The following is a 16453-nucleotide window of genomic DNA, read 5'->3' on the forward strand; positions in this document are numbered from 1 at the left end:
GATGGTAGCATTGAGAAGAGGGCATGTCCTCGGTGACAGGCAAGAAGCTGTCCCCAAATCGCTGAGTGTGTGTCTTCAGGCTCCTCTGCCTCCTCCCTGATGATAGCAATGAGAAGTAGTTAAGCAGAGGCAAAAATGCTTTTTAAAAGTAGTTAGTTAATGGAGAAAGTGTTACAGCTCATACAGAGGAAGTGATATAGAACAACTTGCTTTCTTTTCCTCTTTCTTTCTCTCTCTCCTCCTCCTTTCTCTCTCACTTCTTTTTTTCCTTCTATCTTTATCAGGCGGAAATGAATAGCTGGCATCATACTCGAGTCTGTTAACCATCTTGACAGCTCCATTACCGATGTGTTGATGAGGACAGTGTTCCAGTACTAGCTTACTGTAAAATATCCAAAGCCTACTCAAATCAAATTACCTTTCAATCACAGTATCACTGCATGGAAGTTCGATGTCACTGTAATTGTCTCGATTCCTTGATACAGTATTTTTTCCTAATTCTCTCTGTTCTCTACTTGTTTAAAGATTAGCTTTATTTGTGACATACACATCCAAACATACAGTGAAATGTGTTGTTTTGCATCAACAAACAACACAGTCCAAGGACGTGCTGGGGGCAGCCTGCAAGTGTCGCCGTGCTCCCAGTGCCTCCATAGCATGACCAAAAATTACCAACCGGTACATCATTGTGACGTGGGAGGAAACCGGAGCACCTGGAGGAAAGCCACATAGTCATGGGGAGAATGTACAAACTCTCGTGGCAGGCACTGAACCCTGATTGCTGGTGCTGTAAAGCGATACACCAGCCATTTCCTCTGATGTTTTCCTCTGACTGTAAAAGCTTTTATAGATATGTAAAAAGGAAAAGACTGATAAAGACAAATTTAGGTCCCCTACAGACAGAAACAGGTGAATTGATTATGGGGAGCAAGGACATGGCAGACCAATTGAATAATTACTTTGGTTCTGTCTTCACTAAGGAGGACATAAATAATCTTCCAGAAATAGTCGGGGACAGAGGGTCCAGTGAGATGGAGGAACTGAGCGAAATACATGTTAGTAGGGAAGTGGTGTTAGGTAAATTGAAGGGATTAAAGGCAGATAAATCCCCAGGGCCAGATGGTCTGCATCCTAGAGTGCTTAAGGAAGTAGCCCAAGAAATAGTGGATGCATTAGTGATAATTTTTCAAAACTCATTAGATTCTGGACTAGTTCCTGAGGATTGGAGGGTGGCTAATGTAACCCCACTTTTTAAAAAAGGAGGGAGAGAGAAACCGGGGAATTATAGACCGGTTAGCCTAACGTCGGTGGTGGGGAAACTGCTGGAGTCAGTTATCAAGGATGTGATAACAGCACATTTGGAAAGCGGTGAAATGATCGGACAAAGTCAGCATGGATTTGTGAAAGGAAAATCATGTCTGACGAATCTCATAGAATTTTTTGAGGATGTAACTAGTAGAGTGGATAGGGGAGAACCAGTGGATGTGGTATATTTGGATTTTCAAAAGGCTTTTGACAAGGTCCCACACAGGAGATTAGTGTGCAAACTTAAAGCACACGGTATTGGGGGTAAGGTATTGATGTGGATGGAGAATTGGTTAGCAGACAGGAAGCAAAGAGTGGGAATAAACGGGACCTTTTCAGAATGGCAGGCGGTGACTAGTGGGGTACCGCAAGGCTCAGTGCTGGGACCCCAGTTGTTTACAATATATATTAATGACTTGGATGAGGGAATTAAATGCAGCATCTCCAAGTTTGCGGATGACACGAAGCTGGGTGGCAGTGTTAGCAGTGAGGAGGATGCTAAGAGGATGCAGAGTGACTTGGATAGGTTGGGTGAGTGGGCAAATTCATGGCAGATGCAATTTAATGTGGATAAATGTGAAGTTATCCACTTTGGTGGCAAAAATAGGAAAACAGATTATTATCTGAATGGTGGCCAATTAGGAAAAGAGGAGGTGCAACGAGACCTGGGTGTCATTATACACCAGTCATTGAAAGTGGGCATGCAGGTACAGCAGGCGGTGAAAAAGGCGAATGGTATGCTGGCATTTATAGCGAGAGAATTCGAGTACAGGAGCAGGGAGGTACTACTGCATTTGTACAAGACCTTAGTGAGACCACACCTGGAGTATTGTGTGCAGTTTTAGTCACCTAATCTGAGGAAAGACATCCTTGCCATAGAGGGAGTACAAATAAGGTTCACCAGATTGATTCCTGGGATGGCAGGACTTTCATATGAAGAAAGACTGGATGAACTGGGCCTGTACTCGTTGGAATTTAGAAGATTGAGGGGGGGATCTGATTGAAACGTATAAAATCCTGAAGGGATTGGACAGGCTAGATGCAGGAAGATTGTTCCCGATGTTGGGGAAGTCCAGAACAAGGGGTCACAGTTTGAGGATAAAGGGGAAGCCTTTTAGGACCGAGATTAGGAAAAACTTCTTCACACAGAGAGTGGTGAATCTGTGGAATTCTCTGCTACAGGAAACAGTTGAGGCCAGTTCATTGGCTATATTTAAGAGGGAGTTAGATATGGCCCTTGTGGCTACGGGGATCAGGGGTATGGAGGGAAGGCTGGGGCGGGGTTCTGAGTTGGATGATCAGCCATGATCATAATAAATGGCGGTGCAGGCTCGAAGGGCCGAATGGCCTACTCCTGCACCTATTTTCTATGTTTCTATGTTTCTATATCAAAATGTTCCATTGTGCCAATGAAAGGAAATAAATCTCTGTTACTATTGTAATGCAGTAACGTTAGCTGTCAGCTTGGACACAGCAAGCTCTGACAAAAGAAAATAGAAATAAATTATAAAATCAATTATTTGTTTTCCCCAGGGTAGGGGAATCTAAGCAAGCGTGCATGGGTTTAATATGAGAGGGAAGATTTAAAGGGAAGCTGAGGAGCAAATTTTCACACAGAGGTTGTTCGGTATATGGAGGAAGTGGTCGAGGTGTTACTTATTTTTTTTGTAAGTTCTAGTAATTTTTATGTCCTGTACTGTACTGTTGCTGTAAAACACCAGATTTCATGACATACGTCAGTGATAATAAACCTGAATCTGATTCTGATTCAAACCTAATTGCAACACATTTCACAAAGGGACAGCGCAGTGGTGCAGCTAGTAGAGCTGCCTCACAGCTGTGGTGATCCAGGTTCAGGTCTGAGCTCTAGTGCTGTTTGTGCGGAGTTTGCACATTCTCCATGTGGGGAATTGCGTGCATTTCCACTGGTGATCTGGTATTTATTTATTTATTGAGATACAACATGAAATAGGCTCTTCTGGCCCTTTGAGCCTCCCAGCAACTCCCGATTAACCCTAGCCTAATCACGGGACAATTTACACGACCAATTAACCTACTAACTAGTACGTTTTTGAACTGTGGGAGGAAACTGGCACGTTCCTTGGGGAGTACATACAGACTCCTTGCAGACGACATTGCAATTGAACTCCAAACTCCAACGAAGCCTCGAGCTGTAATAGCGTTGCGCTAACTGCTACACTGCCATGGTGCCCCAACCTCTACTGTGGCTTCCTCCCACGTCCCAAAAATGTGCGGGTTGGAAGCAACGTTCCCTCTATTTTGTAATGACCAGCATGCGCAAAAATCTTGTGCCATGCAATTTTTTGCCCAGTGACAACAACATGTGCTCTGAATGTTATATACAGAGGTATTCATTTTAATAGCTAGCAAAACACTGTCAATAAGAACTTTGATCTCCTCTGGGTTTGATCGTTTACACTTTCATTCATTTGCACTCTCACAAAATATACATAGCAGGCCTGTAGCAGGTAATGAAGGATTTTATCACCGGAGCTTTTGCAAACTGTCCATATGTGACTTGCTAGCTAAATGATGCTTTAAAAAGTCAAGTTTCTAAACATCACTCCACTTCTTCCCACCTTCAAATTCTTGAACAACTTTTGCATCACGACAACACACACAGGCAACACCAGTTTCTGTATTGTACATAAATATTTCTCATAGCTGTACGTTCCTGACTTCATGAGCTTTCAGTGTAGCAGCTTCTACTGTTTCATTAAGCCATTCCGCTTTAAATGAACTCGCAGTTCTTTTGCGCTTCATGCCCTTTGCTCCTTTGGAATTCGACATAGTGAATCAATAATTTCTTCAATAGAAAACAGTATAAATAAGCCTGTTCTAAAATCTGCAGACAAATCATCGCAAACTCCACATTGTCAACACTGTCTGCATCAGAAACCAGAAAAGGAAATGTGATTGTGTATGATTGTGAAATATACTTAATATGCCAACGAGGTAGAGGGTGACAACCTTTTGTGCGCAGTTTAAATTCCTTTGTGCGCTAGTAGCAAAAGATGCGTGCGCGTGCACATGCGCACACCTTAGAGCGAACACTGGGTAAGAGGTTAATTGTTCCCTTGTATAGGCGAGTGGAGGAATCCATGGGGAGCTGATGGGAACACAGGAAGAATAAAATGGATTAAGGTAGGGTAGGTAAATGGATACCCGATGTTTGGCATCGAGTTGAAGGGCCAAATGGCTTGTTTCCATGCCGCATCTCTCTATGATTCTAACATCTACAACAGTTTCTCCAAAAGGAGGACAAAAGCCACCTGTGATCAAGTTTTTCATCCCCTTTATAAAATGCGTAGTGTGCGTACCTTGGGTGAAGGCAGGATCAGGCTGGTCCAAAATCAGAATCAGGATTATTATCATTGACAAACATCTTGAGATCTGTTATGTTTCAGGAGCTGTTCTGTGCAATACATAAATAAATTACTATAATTTACAATAAGGATATATTACAATGTATATAAATAATGCAAAAAGAGAGCAAAATACATGTGTTCATGGGTTCATGGACTGTCAAAAATCTGACTGTGTTGTTCCTAAAATGTTGAATCTGTGTCATCAGGCTCTTAAAGCTCCTTCCTGATGGTAGTAATGAGAAGAGGGCATGCCCTTAATGATGGATGCTGCCTTTTTGAGTGATCTCCGTTTGAAGTTGTCCTTGATACCGGGGAGACTAGTGCCCATGATGGAGCTGGCTGACTCTACAGCCCTCTGTAGCTTTTTGCAGATCCATTGCTCGCAACTCTTTGCATTCCCATGCAGCCCTTGTAATGCTCACTGTTGAGAATCAGTGAGGAATGCAAACAAGTGCAAAATCTAGACAGTGACTGTACCCAAGATCAGATAGTGCCTGTGAGGGGTGAGTATAAAAATAAATTCCAACACCACAAGGATTTATTTCAATCACATTTACTTTATTTTTAACTATGTTACAACTAACAGGTATCCAGAATCCCTGACAATCCTTTCTGGCAATACTGAAAACCTCCAAAGGGGAAAATACCATGAAAAAGATATAAAAAACATCATCAATTCTCAAATGCAACCCAACTTGCCCAGCAAAATAACTTGTAGTGGGTCAGTCCGTTAAGGAAGGTGACTGTTAACGCGTGTGATCACATGCTCACTCTGTGGAAACTCATTCATATTTCTGCTAGAAATCAGAGGGGAAAGGTATCTCATCACGGTAGGTAGCGCATCATGGGTCCAGTAACAAGGAGGGTTACACCACTGACAGAAGAAGTTCATTGGATTAGCCGAATGTGTGTGTTTGTCAGCTCCTCCAGGCTTGTCCTGGGACCTCCAGATTCACCTGCTTTACGGTATTAAATGGCCAACAGTCTCATAGTGGGTAATTTGAAGGGCCTTTTTTTTCCAATGGGATAAAAGGTGGACAACTGTGACAATGGATGTGTCAGGCACCAATGGTGGGGACCTAGGGAGGGGCTAGCCAACTTACAGATCATGCGACAAAACCTCCTAAAATATGCAAAAGCAAAGTTGGCAATCTAACTGAAGTTAAATTGTCAGATTGATGTCAGGGTCAGAAGCTGAGCCCACAATACAATATGCCTCCAAATTATCTCTTGCTACTTTCACACTGGTCATGTTCTCTGTGGACTTGGAACAACAGCAGGCTGAAACAGGAGAGCATTCCCATTTAAAAAATAATGCCCAGCTAGGAATAAATTCAGGTCCTTGGACAAGGAAGACTAATAATAGGGACTTAAGCAAAGCAACTTAGTTGTTGAAAGCTTAAGCATTAGTTAAAGCGTTAAACTTTGAAGGAACAATCCAGGTAGGGCAGGGCAAGGAAGGTGAAAGGTCCATAGACTAGTAATGGACCTCATCAGTGTTAATCTAGACATGCTGGCTTGACATAAGGGATGGGATGTTGCCGTGGTAAAGCAGAAGGTTGCTAGGCTGTATTAAAACCCCAGTGGAGGTCAGAAACACAGAGCTGCCATATCTGGTTTGATCACAATGCATTCTGATCACATTTGATTACATACAATACCTGATAATGTAATCTTCAATTTCATGATAATTTACAAAATAATCAAATATTAACTCATTCACTTTGAAATTGTGTTTTAGTCTACACCTTAATAGCCATATGTAGTGCACTGCCCTGTGATTCAATAGATCTTGGTTAAAGGACCCAGCTCCTCATTGCCCTCTTATTTCAACCAGCTCAGAATCTTTGGTTCCCTCTTTCTTCACTCCTTACCTTTCACTGTTTATCCATGGGAAGATCATCGGGTTTCACTCCTCCCCTTCCTGCCTTCCCCGCCGGGGGCTATTCTCACTCACCATCCTGTTCCTTCTGATCCTAAAAAATCAGAATTTGACGAAAGGTCTCTGACCTAAAACAGTAACTCTGATTCTTTTTCCTGACTCGCTGAGTTTTTGATTTCCTTTCAGATTTCCAGCATCTGCAGTTTTTTAATTCACATTATAGTTTGTAGGAACTGGAAACTCACATTCTCATAAGACACAGGAACAGAGTTAGGCCATTCAGCCCATTGAGTTTTCCCTGCTATTCCATATTATCCCTCTCAACCCCATACTCAGGCTTCCTCCCCGTAATCTTTGACACACTTACTAATCAAGGAGCTGTCAACTCTTCTTTAAATATACTCAAAGACTTGGCCTCCACAGCTGTCTGTGGCAACAATTTCCATGGATACACCTCCCCAAGGTCCTGTTTCCCTTCTCTCTTTTACGCCAATTGGCTTCTTTCTCTTCCCCAAGCTATAATTTCCAAGTCTCCCTCCCTTCCCTTCTTACTCCATTCCTCCAATAAAGAACCTACCACCCTCCCAGAGAGTTGTGGCTCTCAGAGCGATAACTCTGAACTGTTCCCCGAGCTTAGTTCTGAGGCTCAGATTGGGAAAGTCATAGAATCATGGAGTGAGAGGTACACAGCACAGAAACAGGTTCTTCAACCCTACGAGTCTGTACTGTCAAACATATACTTACATTAATCCTATGCAAGTCCCATTTTATTCTCTCGACTTTCCTATCATCTCTCCCCAGGCTCCACACACGCACACACATACTCTGGCTAATTAACCTAACCACCCACTCGTCATTGTGAAGTGGAGGGAAACCAGAGCACCCAGAGGAAACCCATGAATTCACAGGGAGAGCACGTAAACTCCACAAAAACAGCACCAAAGATTACAAATGAACCCAGATCACTGGTGATGAGAGGCACCAGGCCACCAAGGTCTTTTAATAAGTGCCCGATTCTAACTCCCATGGCTGTGAGTCAAGCCATTATTCACAGGGCTTTATCTCAATGTTTGTTGCCCACGTCAGTGACCTATATCACCAGTTCCCTGGGTTATTGGAAATATTGCCCAGGATAGACATCCTCAATTTGAAAATTTCAGGTTAGTTTTGAGAAGGTTAGGAACCTTACCAGGAAACCTCTTGTCAGCCCCAGTGTTTAGAATAACATGTTTATTCCATTGTTGGCAGTGTGGGACTTCAGCTTGTGCTCATATGTATAAAGTTTTTATTTTATTTATGAAAATAAATCCTCTTCCGGTCCATAGCAAGCTCAATTTCTAATCACAAAATTACCTCACATTTAGCACACAGGAATTGGATTTAAAAAGTAAGCCATTTTGTGCTGTACAAAACCAATGTGTCTGGAATGTTCCCTGCCACTGATTGGCAGATGTGTTGTAACTACCTCCTTCCTTGGGGGAAAGACACAAGAAGATATTTCAGAATGGTCCTGTCAAAGCCTCCATTTTGAGAATTCCCCTGATCTTGGATAAATTGGACAAGAAGTATCCTGTGATATATTCAGGATTCCTTAGGCACACCCTACCAAGAAATTGGAGTCTTCCAAATCATTACAATGGATATTTTGAGGTGCTATTCTTTTCTTAAAAACAAACACATACATACGCCTTCAGCAATTTTAATTGAACCTGCCTGCTGGAAAATGTACGGAATTGGTTGCAACATTAGTTTTTTTTCTATCACATGTGATTTACTCACTACTGAGGGACAGAGTCAAGTGGGAATATGAAGATGGTAATCCACCTTCTCTGGTGGGACTCCTACTCCACAACAGTGCGGGATCAACTACAGCAGAGGGACAATAGTGGTTCATGAAAGCAGGTCACCAAAAACTTCTCAAGGGCGATTAGAGAAGGGTAGTAAATACTGGTCTTGCCGGCAATGCTAACCTCCCAAACAGTGAATAAGCAAAACAACTACATTTACGTTCCCCTGAATGAATAACGAAGCAGGGTGCATATTATTTTTACTTGTAATGTGCCACCTACTCACTGACGCTCAGTTAAAGCGTGCACAATTAACACCCTAGTTATAATTCACCACATTCATATGGCACTTGGCATGATAATTCGCATTGTATTTACGCTGATGGTGTGAAGCTAGTGCTCGCGTTGAATACTGCCATGTTCAGTGGTATCACTTGCGCGCAGTTTGGAGGTTGACGGCATGCACGATGAATCGAACGCGGTTTTGCGGCGCAGCGGAAGGTGGGCACATCAGCACTTGTGTTTAATGTAAAGCAGCATGGAGGAGAATCGGTAACATCCCGTGAAGCATGAAGATCAACAGTCGTCAGCAGAGGCAGGTCATCCTCAGCCAAGTTTCACTGTCCCTAGTGCTGCCTACAAACACAAAACTCAGTTAGAACAAAGCTCGAATGAACTGCAATCTCAATGCCAGAAACAATTGGGTTCTTTGCTTCCACATTGTTTTACAATTAGCAGGAAGGAGTGAACAAGCTTTTGCACCAATATAGAACTTGGTCCTCAAACTCACTCTATGTGTTCATTAAATCATGGCTGAACTGATTGTATTCTCATCTGCCTATGGTAACTTCCACCGCTTTGATTATGAAGTGTCTATCTTCCTCTGCCTTAAAAGTAGCCATTGACTTGTCAGAAGAAGGTCCAAAGACTTATGATCATCTGAGAGAAAAACAGTTGCATTATTCAATGGGTGATTCTTATTGGTAAACTTTGACTTCTAGTCCCAGATGCTCCCATAAGGGGCGCCATGGTAGCATAGCAGTTAGTGCAACAATATTACAGCTAGGGGCTTCCGAGTTTGGAGTTTAATTCCGACACCGTCTGTAAGGAGTTTGTACGTCCTCCCGTGAACATGTGGGTTTCTTCCAGGTGCTCCAATTTCCTCCCACAGTCCAAAGACGTACCAGATAGCAGGTTAATTGGTCATGTAAATTGTCCTGTGATTAGGCTAGGGTAAAATAGGTGGGTTGCCGGGCCGTACAGCCTGTTAGGCCGGAAATGCCTTTTATGCACTGCATCTCTAAATAAAAATAAAAAATAAAGAGAAAATATCTTCACATTCACCCTGCCAAGACCCTTCAATGTTATCTTTGTTTCAGTCAATTCCTCTTTATTTCTACTAAACCCCAGCAACAACTTCTCGAGTGTAGAAGAATTAGAGAGGAATTAACTGAAACAATCTTATTCCATCCAAACTTTCTTCATAAATAGGTCCACCCATTCCAGGTCTTTGTCCAGTTTACCTTCTCAGAACAGTTTCTAACATATTAATATTCTTCCTTCTATAACAAGTCCAATGTTGTGCACAGTACTCCAGATGTAGTCTTTTTCAAGTCTGAGATAACTGAAGCAGAATCTCCTAACTTTTGTATGCAGTTCCAAAAACAATAAGCTATCTCATTCTGATAGTTTTCCTAATTTTTGGGGTGGGACGGTAGTATAGTGGTACGCTTTACAGTACCAGTGACTCAGGTTCAATTCCCACCGCTGCCTGTAAAGAGTTTGTACATTTTCCACTGTGACCATGTGGGTTTCCTTCCAGTGCTCTGGTTTTCTCCCACAGTCCAAAGATCTACGGACTGGTGGGTTAATTGGTCATTGTAAATTGTCCTGTGATAGGCCAGGATTAAATCGGGGGGTTGCTAGGTGCAGCGGCTCGAAGGGCCAGAAGGGCCTGTTCTATGCTGTATCTCTATATAGAAAAAAATAAACAAACAAACAAATGCTTACTGTACCTACGTGCTTACTGAATCGCAGACTAGATCCCTCTGCAACCATTTATATAATATAGTTCTTTTTTTAATTCTTTGCTTCATTATACTTCATTTGCCAAATCATTGCCTCATTTAATCCATCTATATTCCTTGAAATCTCCCTATGTCCTCTCTACAGCTTACTTTCCTACCTATCCAAGTGTCATTAGGAAGTTTAGCAACTGTAACTTTTGTGCCCTCATCAAAATCACTTGGATAAATCACAAAAATTAAAATCCCAGCAGCAATCCCTTGGCACTCATTACATCTTGTCAAATAGCAAAAAAGACCTCTTTATGCCAACACTCCATTTTGTGTTAACCAAGCAATTTTCTATCTGCACCAATCTGAAGATGAAGTCCACCGTGGATGGTCCCAAGCCCCGCTGTGAAAGGAGGAGGGTTGGGCATGAGGCTAGCAATCCCATCCTGTAAAAACCCAGAGCTACAGAAATGGCAACAGAAGCTTCAAAGAGCTCATCCTGGGAGAGAAAGGATCTAAGACGAGGGACGATTTGAGAGACTGGTCCAGGACAGAGGACTCTGGCGAGCTGCCGTCAGTAGCCTCTGACCCAAAAAAGGGTGATGGGCTTAAGAAGAAGAAGAAGAAGGGGAAGAATCGAAAGGTAAAGATTAGATAACTATTAGCTTTATTTGTCATATGTACATCAAAACTTGCAATGAAATGTGTTGTTTGTTTCAAATTGAGTCAGCGAGGATTGTGCTGGGCAGCTCTTGAGTGTCACCACGTTTCTGGTGCCAACATAACATGCCCACAACTTGCCATTCCTAACAATACATCTTCTGGAAAGTGGGAGGAAAACAGAGCACCCGGATAAGACCATGGTGGGAATCAAACCACAGATGGTGCCGTAAAGCGTTGTGCTAACTGCTACACTACAGTGCCACCCCTTAATCTGTCACCTCCTGCACCATGCGCTTCTATTTTCTGTACTAAAGTTTGCTGCAATGTCCTATCAAATGCGTTCTGAAAATCTAAGGATAGTACGTCTACTGTTTCTCGCTTATGTACGTTGGGTTTTCAATGAAAAGATCAATTGTAAAACCACATTAACTTTGTTTGATGACTTTGATTTGCCACATTTGACGTATCTTTCAAACCAACCTCCTAAGAGCAGCATGATAATAACAATCAGATCATTTGCTTTTTGGTCATATTGTTTGAGGAATATGCAGTATGTTGGTCTGTTATTGGGGGATCCTCTCCTCTTTTCATTAAAATAATGTTCTGGGATCTTTTACAACCACCTAAGATTCCAGTAAGAAGTTTGACATCATCCAAGACAAGGCAGCCGGCTGTGTTAGCCTCTCATCCCCCATCTGAAATGCTCATTCTGGCAACACACACAAAAAATGCTGGTTCACCAGCATTTTTTGTGTATGTTGCTTGAATTTCCAGCATCTGCAGATTTCATCGTGTTTGCTCATTCTGGCCCCTGCTTGCAGATTATAGCTTAGAGTGTAACATTGACAAAAATGCTCTGCATTTGCTCAGCTAAAAGATTAACTTTATTTGTCACATGTACATTGAAACAGACAGTGAACTGCGTCACTTGCATCAAATCAAATCAGCAGAAATTGTACTGGGCAGCCCGCAAGTGTCACCACACTGCCGGCGCCAACAACTCACCAACCTTAACCACTTGGAAAACCTACAGCACAATACAGGCCCTTCGACCCACAAAGTTGTGCCGAACACGTCCCTACATTAGAAATTACTAGGCTTGCCCATAGCCCTCTATTTTTCTAAGCTCCATGTACCTATCCAAAAGTCTCTTAAAAGACCCTATCGTATCTACCTCCACCACCATTGCCGGCAGCCCATTCCACGCACCTGGAGGAAATCCATGCAGTCACGGTGAGAGTATATGAACTCCTTACAGGCAACGGTGGAAATTAAACCCTGATTGGAAATGCTGAAAAGCAATCCGCTGACTACTACGCTACCATGCTGCCCTATGATTAGCTAAATTGCTCTAACAAGACTTCTTAAACATGGGAAATCTACTATCAAGGACAAAGGTAGCAAAGACGTGGGAATAACATAATTTGCTGATTCCCCTTCTGGTTGTACTCTGTCCTGACTTGGAAACAGAGCACCATTTTGTCACTGACTCAAGAGATTCTGCAGGTGCTGGAAATCCAGAGCAACACACAAAAAATGCTGGAGGGACTCAGCAGGTCAGACGGCATCCATGAAATGAATAAAACGTCAACATATCGGTCCGAGAACCTTCATCAGGACCGGAAAGGAAGCGGAGCTTGATGCCTCCCCCCAACTTCTCATTCTTGCATCTCCCCCTTCCTTTCCAGTCCTGATGAAGGGTCTCGGCCTGAAATGTCGATGGTTTATTCCTTTCCATGGAAGCTGCCTGACCTGTTGAGCTCCTCCAACATTTTGTGTGTGTTACGTTGTTGGTGGGTCCAGATTCAGGACCTCAATGCCTAAGAGGGTATCATCAGAAGGACTGAGGTGGTTGAACAGGGCAGCTCACCACCACCTTCTGAAGAGCAATTAGGGATAAGCAGTAAACATTAACCTTAGCAACCACCCTACATCCAATAAAATAAATAAAATAGAATACTTGGAGAGGCTGTTGAACCTGAGTCCCAGCTGACTCCATGAGCCTTACTTTTCCTCTTCTTCCTGATTGCCTTCCCCGTCTGTTTTTCCTTCTTCTTCAGTTTTCTGATCTTCGGATTGGTTATCTTGTTTCTTTTTCCTCCTCACACACTTAACTATGACTAAAATCAGAATGACGACAGCAAGGAATCCACCAACGGAGGCGCCAATGATTACAGCGACGGTGGAGTCACGCTCAGGAGCCACTGAAAGAGAGAGCACCTGTTAGTAACTGTCTACCACAGAGTTACAAGAGATTCTGCAGATGCGGACACTTCCCAACCTGGTTACCCCCTTATCTTCGCTTTCCTTCTCCCACTTTCATGTCCATCACCTCCCTCTGGTTCCCCTCCCCCTTTCCTTTCTTCCATGGTCCACTGTACTCTCCAATCAGATTCCTCCTTCTTCAGCCTTTTACCTCTTCCACCTATCAGCTCCCAGTTTCTCACATCATCCCCTCTCTCCCTCCCATCCGTCTTCCCTTTCAGCTGGTCTCACTTGTTACCTGCCATCTTGTATCCCCCTCCTCCCCCATGTTCTGATTCTGGCTTCTGCCTCTTTCATTTCCAGTCCTGATGAAGGGTCTTGCCCCAAAACGTTGACTCCATACAAAATTTTCCTCCATAGCTGCTGCCTGACCGGCGGAATTCCTCCACCTTTTTGTGGGTCTACTCCTTCAGGCATGGGGCATGAAAATGGCAGCAACAGTGGACTTTCCTCTCTAGACAGAAGGTGGTGGAGGTGAAAAGCATTTAAGAAGCAAGCGGATAATTATTTTTTAATTTATGGAATTTTGGGGAAATGGCTGGAAGAAGGAGTTGAGGCCTATGGTAGATCAGCCATGCTCTTATTGAATGACAGGACAGATTTAAGGGATCAAGTAGCTAACTCCTACTCCTATTTTCTCGTGCATCTTTTCAGGGAAAGAAGCTGCTTTAGAGTTTGTAAATACCCACCGCTCGCCCCACCCCACAGGCAGATGTATGGGTCTCCCTCTTTCTGTGGAAAGGATAAAGTGGGATTAGCATAAGATTAGTGTAGATACAATACTATGCAAAAGTCTCAGGCATATATACTGTATATAACTAGGATCCTTAGACTTTTTCCCAGTACTGCATTTGTCAATGTGGAGCAGAGAGCAAGTTTGTAAATTTGACGGGAGCAAACGATGTTAAGAATGGTGAGGGTGCAGTGCCGTGGGTTGGGTATGGGATGGGTGGCAGAGAAGGAGTGCTAGGGGTACGGGGTGGCATGGATGCAGACACACCCAGCCCTGAGACACCAGGCAAGGTCGTTTGATTCCAAACAATTGGTTTATTGATCATTACAGAATGTCCCTCTGGTGCTTCCAGCTCCCTCCATTCTCCCCTCATCTTTTCCCAACCATGATTCCCCTCTCCCTGCCCCCTTCCCACTCTCAGTCCACAATAGAGACCCCGATCAGAATCAGGTTTATCATCATTCACATATGTCATGATTTTTTTTTTGCAGCAGTGCAGTGCAATACATAAAATTGCTGAAGTACTATACAAAAGCCTTTGTCACCCGAGTTATATACATGTGCGTAAGACACAGTGCTGTAGGTGCTGGGTTGTTGTTGTGCACTCGGCAGGCCAAAGAGCCTGGCTTTGTGCTACGACAAATGGTTAATGGGGAAAGGTGGAGGGATATTGGTACTGACGGGTGAGAGGTTTTTTTGACGATACCTTCTGTGACCACGCTGAGATGAATGGTTCCCAATCCTTTGTGCCGGTCAGGAGGGTTTAAGACGTAACACTTGTAAATGCCCTCATCACTAGTCTGGATGTCATGAATAGTGACGGAGACATCTTTCCTTGCCAGGTTGCCGGACCACTCCACACGACCCAAAAAGCGGTCTGTTTTGGAGATGATGACCCGGCGGCGAAATTGGACAAACTATAAAATCAGAGTGAGAATCAGGATTATTATCGCAGGCACATATCATGAAATCTGTTTCTTCGTGGCATCAGTACAGTGCAACATATCAAAAATTACTATAAGCTACAATAAAAATATAAAATAAATAAGACCATAAGATATAGGAGCAGAATTAGGCCGTTTGGCTCATCAAGTCTGCTCCCCCATTTCATCATGGCTGATCCAATTTTCCTCCCTGCCCCAGTTCCCTGCTTTCTCCCTGTATCCCTTCATGCCCTGATCAATCAAAAATCTATCACCCACTGCCTTAGTATACATACAGACTTGGCCTCCACAGCTACCTGTGACAAAGAATTCAACAGATTCACCTCTCTCTGGCTCAAGAAATTCCTCCATATCTCCGTTCTAAAAGAATGCCCCTCTATTTTGAGGCTGTGTCCCCTGGTTTTAGAATCTTCCACCATAGGAAACATCCTCTCCACATCCACTGTATCAAGGCCTTTCACCATTTCATAGGTTTCAATGAGGTCACCCCTCATTCTTCTGAATTCCAGTGAGTACAGGCCCAGAGCCATCAGACATTCTTCATATGACAAGCCATTCAATCCTGGAATCATTTTCGTGAACCTCCTTTGAACCCTCTCCAACGTCAGCACATCCTTTCTAAGATAAGAGGCCCAAAGCTGCTCACAATACTCTGTGAGGCCTCACCAGTGCTTTATAAAGTCTCAACATTATATCCAATCTTCCAGAAATGAATGCTAACATCACATCTGCCTTCCTTACCAGAGACTCAACCTTCAAATTAACTTTTAGAGAATCCTGCACAAGCACTGCCAAGTCCCTTTGTGCCTCTTTTTTTGTATTTTCTCCCCATTTAGAAAATAGTCTACCCTTTCATATCTTCTGCCAAAGTGCATAACCAAACACTTCCCGACACTGTATTCTATCTGCCACTTCTTTGCCCATTCTCATAATCTGTCCAAGTCCTTCTGTAGCCTCTCTACTTCCTCCAAACTACCTGCCCCTCTACCCATCTTCATATCATCTACAAACTTTGCAACAAAGCCAGCAATTCCATCATCCAGGTTATTAACATATAATGTAAAAAGATCTACCCTGTAGAACACCACTAGTCACTGGCAGCCAGCCAGAAAAGGCTCCCTTTATTCCCATCCTTTGCTTCCTGCTAGTCAGTCACTGCTTTATATATACTAGAATCTCTCCTGTAGTACCACGGGCTCATAGCTTGTTAAGCAGCCTCATGTGTGGCACCTTGTCAAAGGCTTTCTGAAAATCCAAATACACAACCTCAACCAATTCTCTTTCGTCTATCCTGCTTCTTGTTTCTTCGAAGTATTCCAACAGATTTGTCTGGCAAGATTTTCCCTTGAGGAAACCATAGCAACTATGACCTGTTTTATGATGTGCCTCCAAGTATTCTGAGACCTCATCCTTAAGAATCAGCTCCAGCATTTTCCCAACCACTGAAGTCAGGGTAACTGGTCTATAATT

General features: G+C 43.2%; 1 protein-coding gene across 2 annotated transcripts in view; it reads right to left on the bottom strand.

The window, feature by feature from the left end:
* Positions 1–5242: 5242 nt before the first annotated feature.
* scn2b (sodium channel, voltage-gated, type II, beta) overlaps positions 5243–16453 on the bottom strand; it is a 42385-nt gene continuing 31174 nt past the window's right edge. The window contains exons 3-5 of one of the 2 annotated variants that reach the window (XM_063038323.1): positions 14746–14956; positions 13050–13245; positions 5243–8999 (exon numbers count right to left, since the gene is read on the bottom strand). In XM_063038323.1, coding sequence (XP_062894393.1) covers positions 8990–8999; positions 13050–13245; positions 14746–14956 — 417 coding nt within the window. In that variant the 3' untranslated portion in view covers positions 5243–8989. Of the gene's footprint in view, positions 9000–13045; positions 13246–14745; positions 14957–16453 lie in introns of those variants that run through there. The other variant, XM_063038324.1, reaches the window with a different exon arrangement.

The sequence above is a fragment of the Mobula hypostoma genome, chromosome X2 (assembly GCF_963921235.1).
Source record: "Mobula hypostoma chromosome X2, sMobHyp1.1, whole genome shotgun sequence".
Taxonomy (NCBI): Eukaryota; Metazoa; Chordata; class Chondrichthyes; order Myliobatiformes; family Myliobatidae; genus Mobula; species Mobula hypostoma.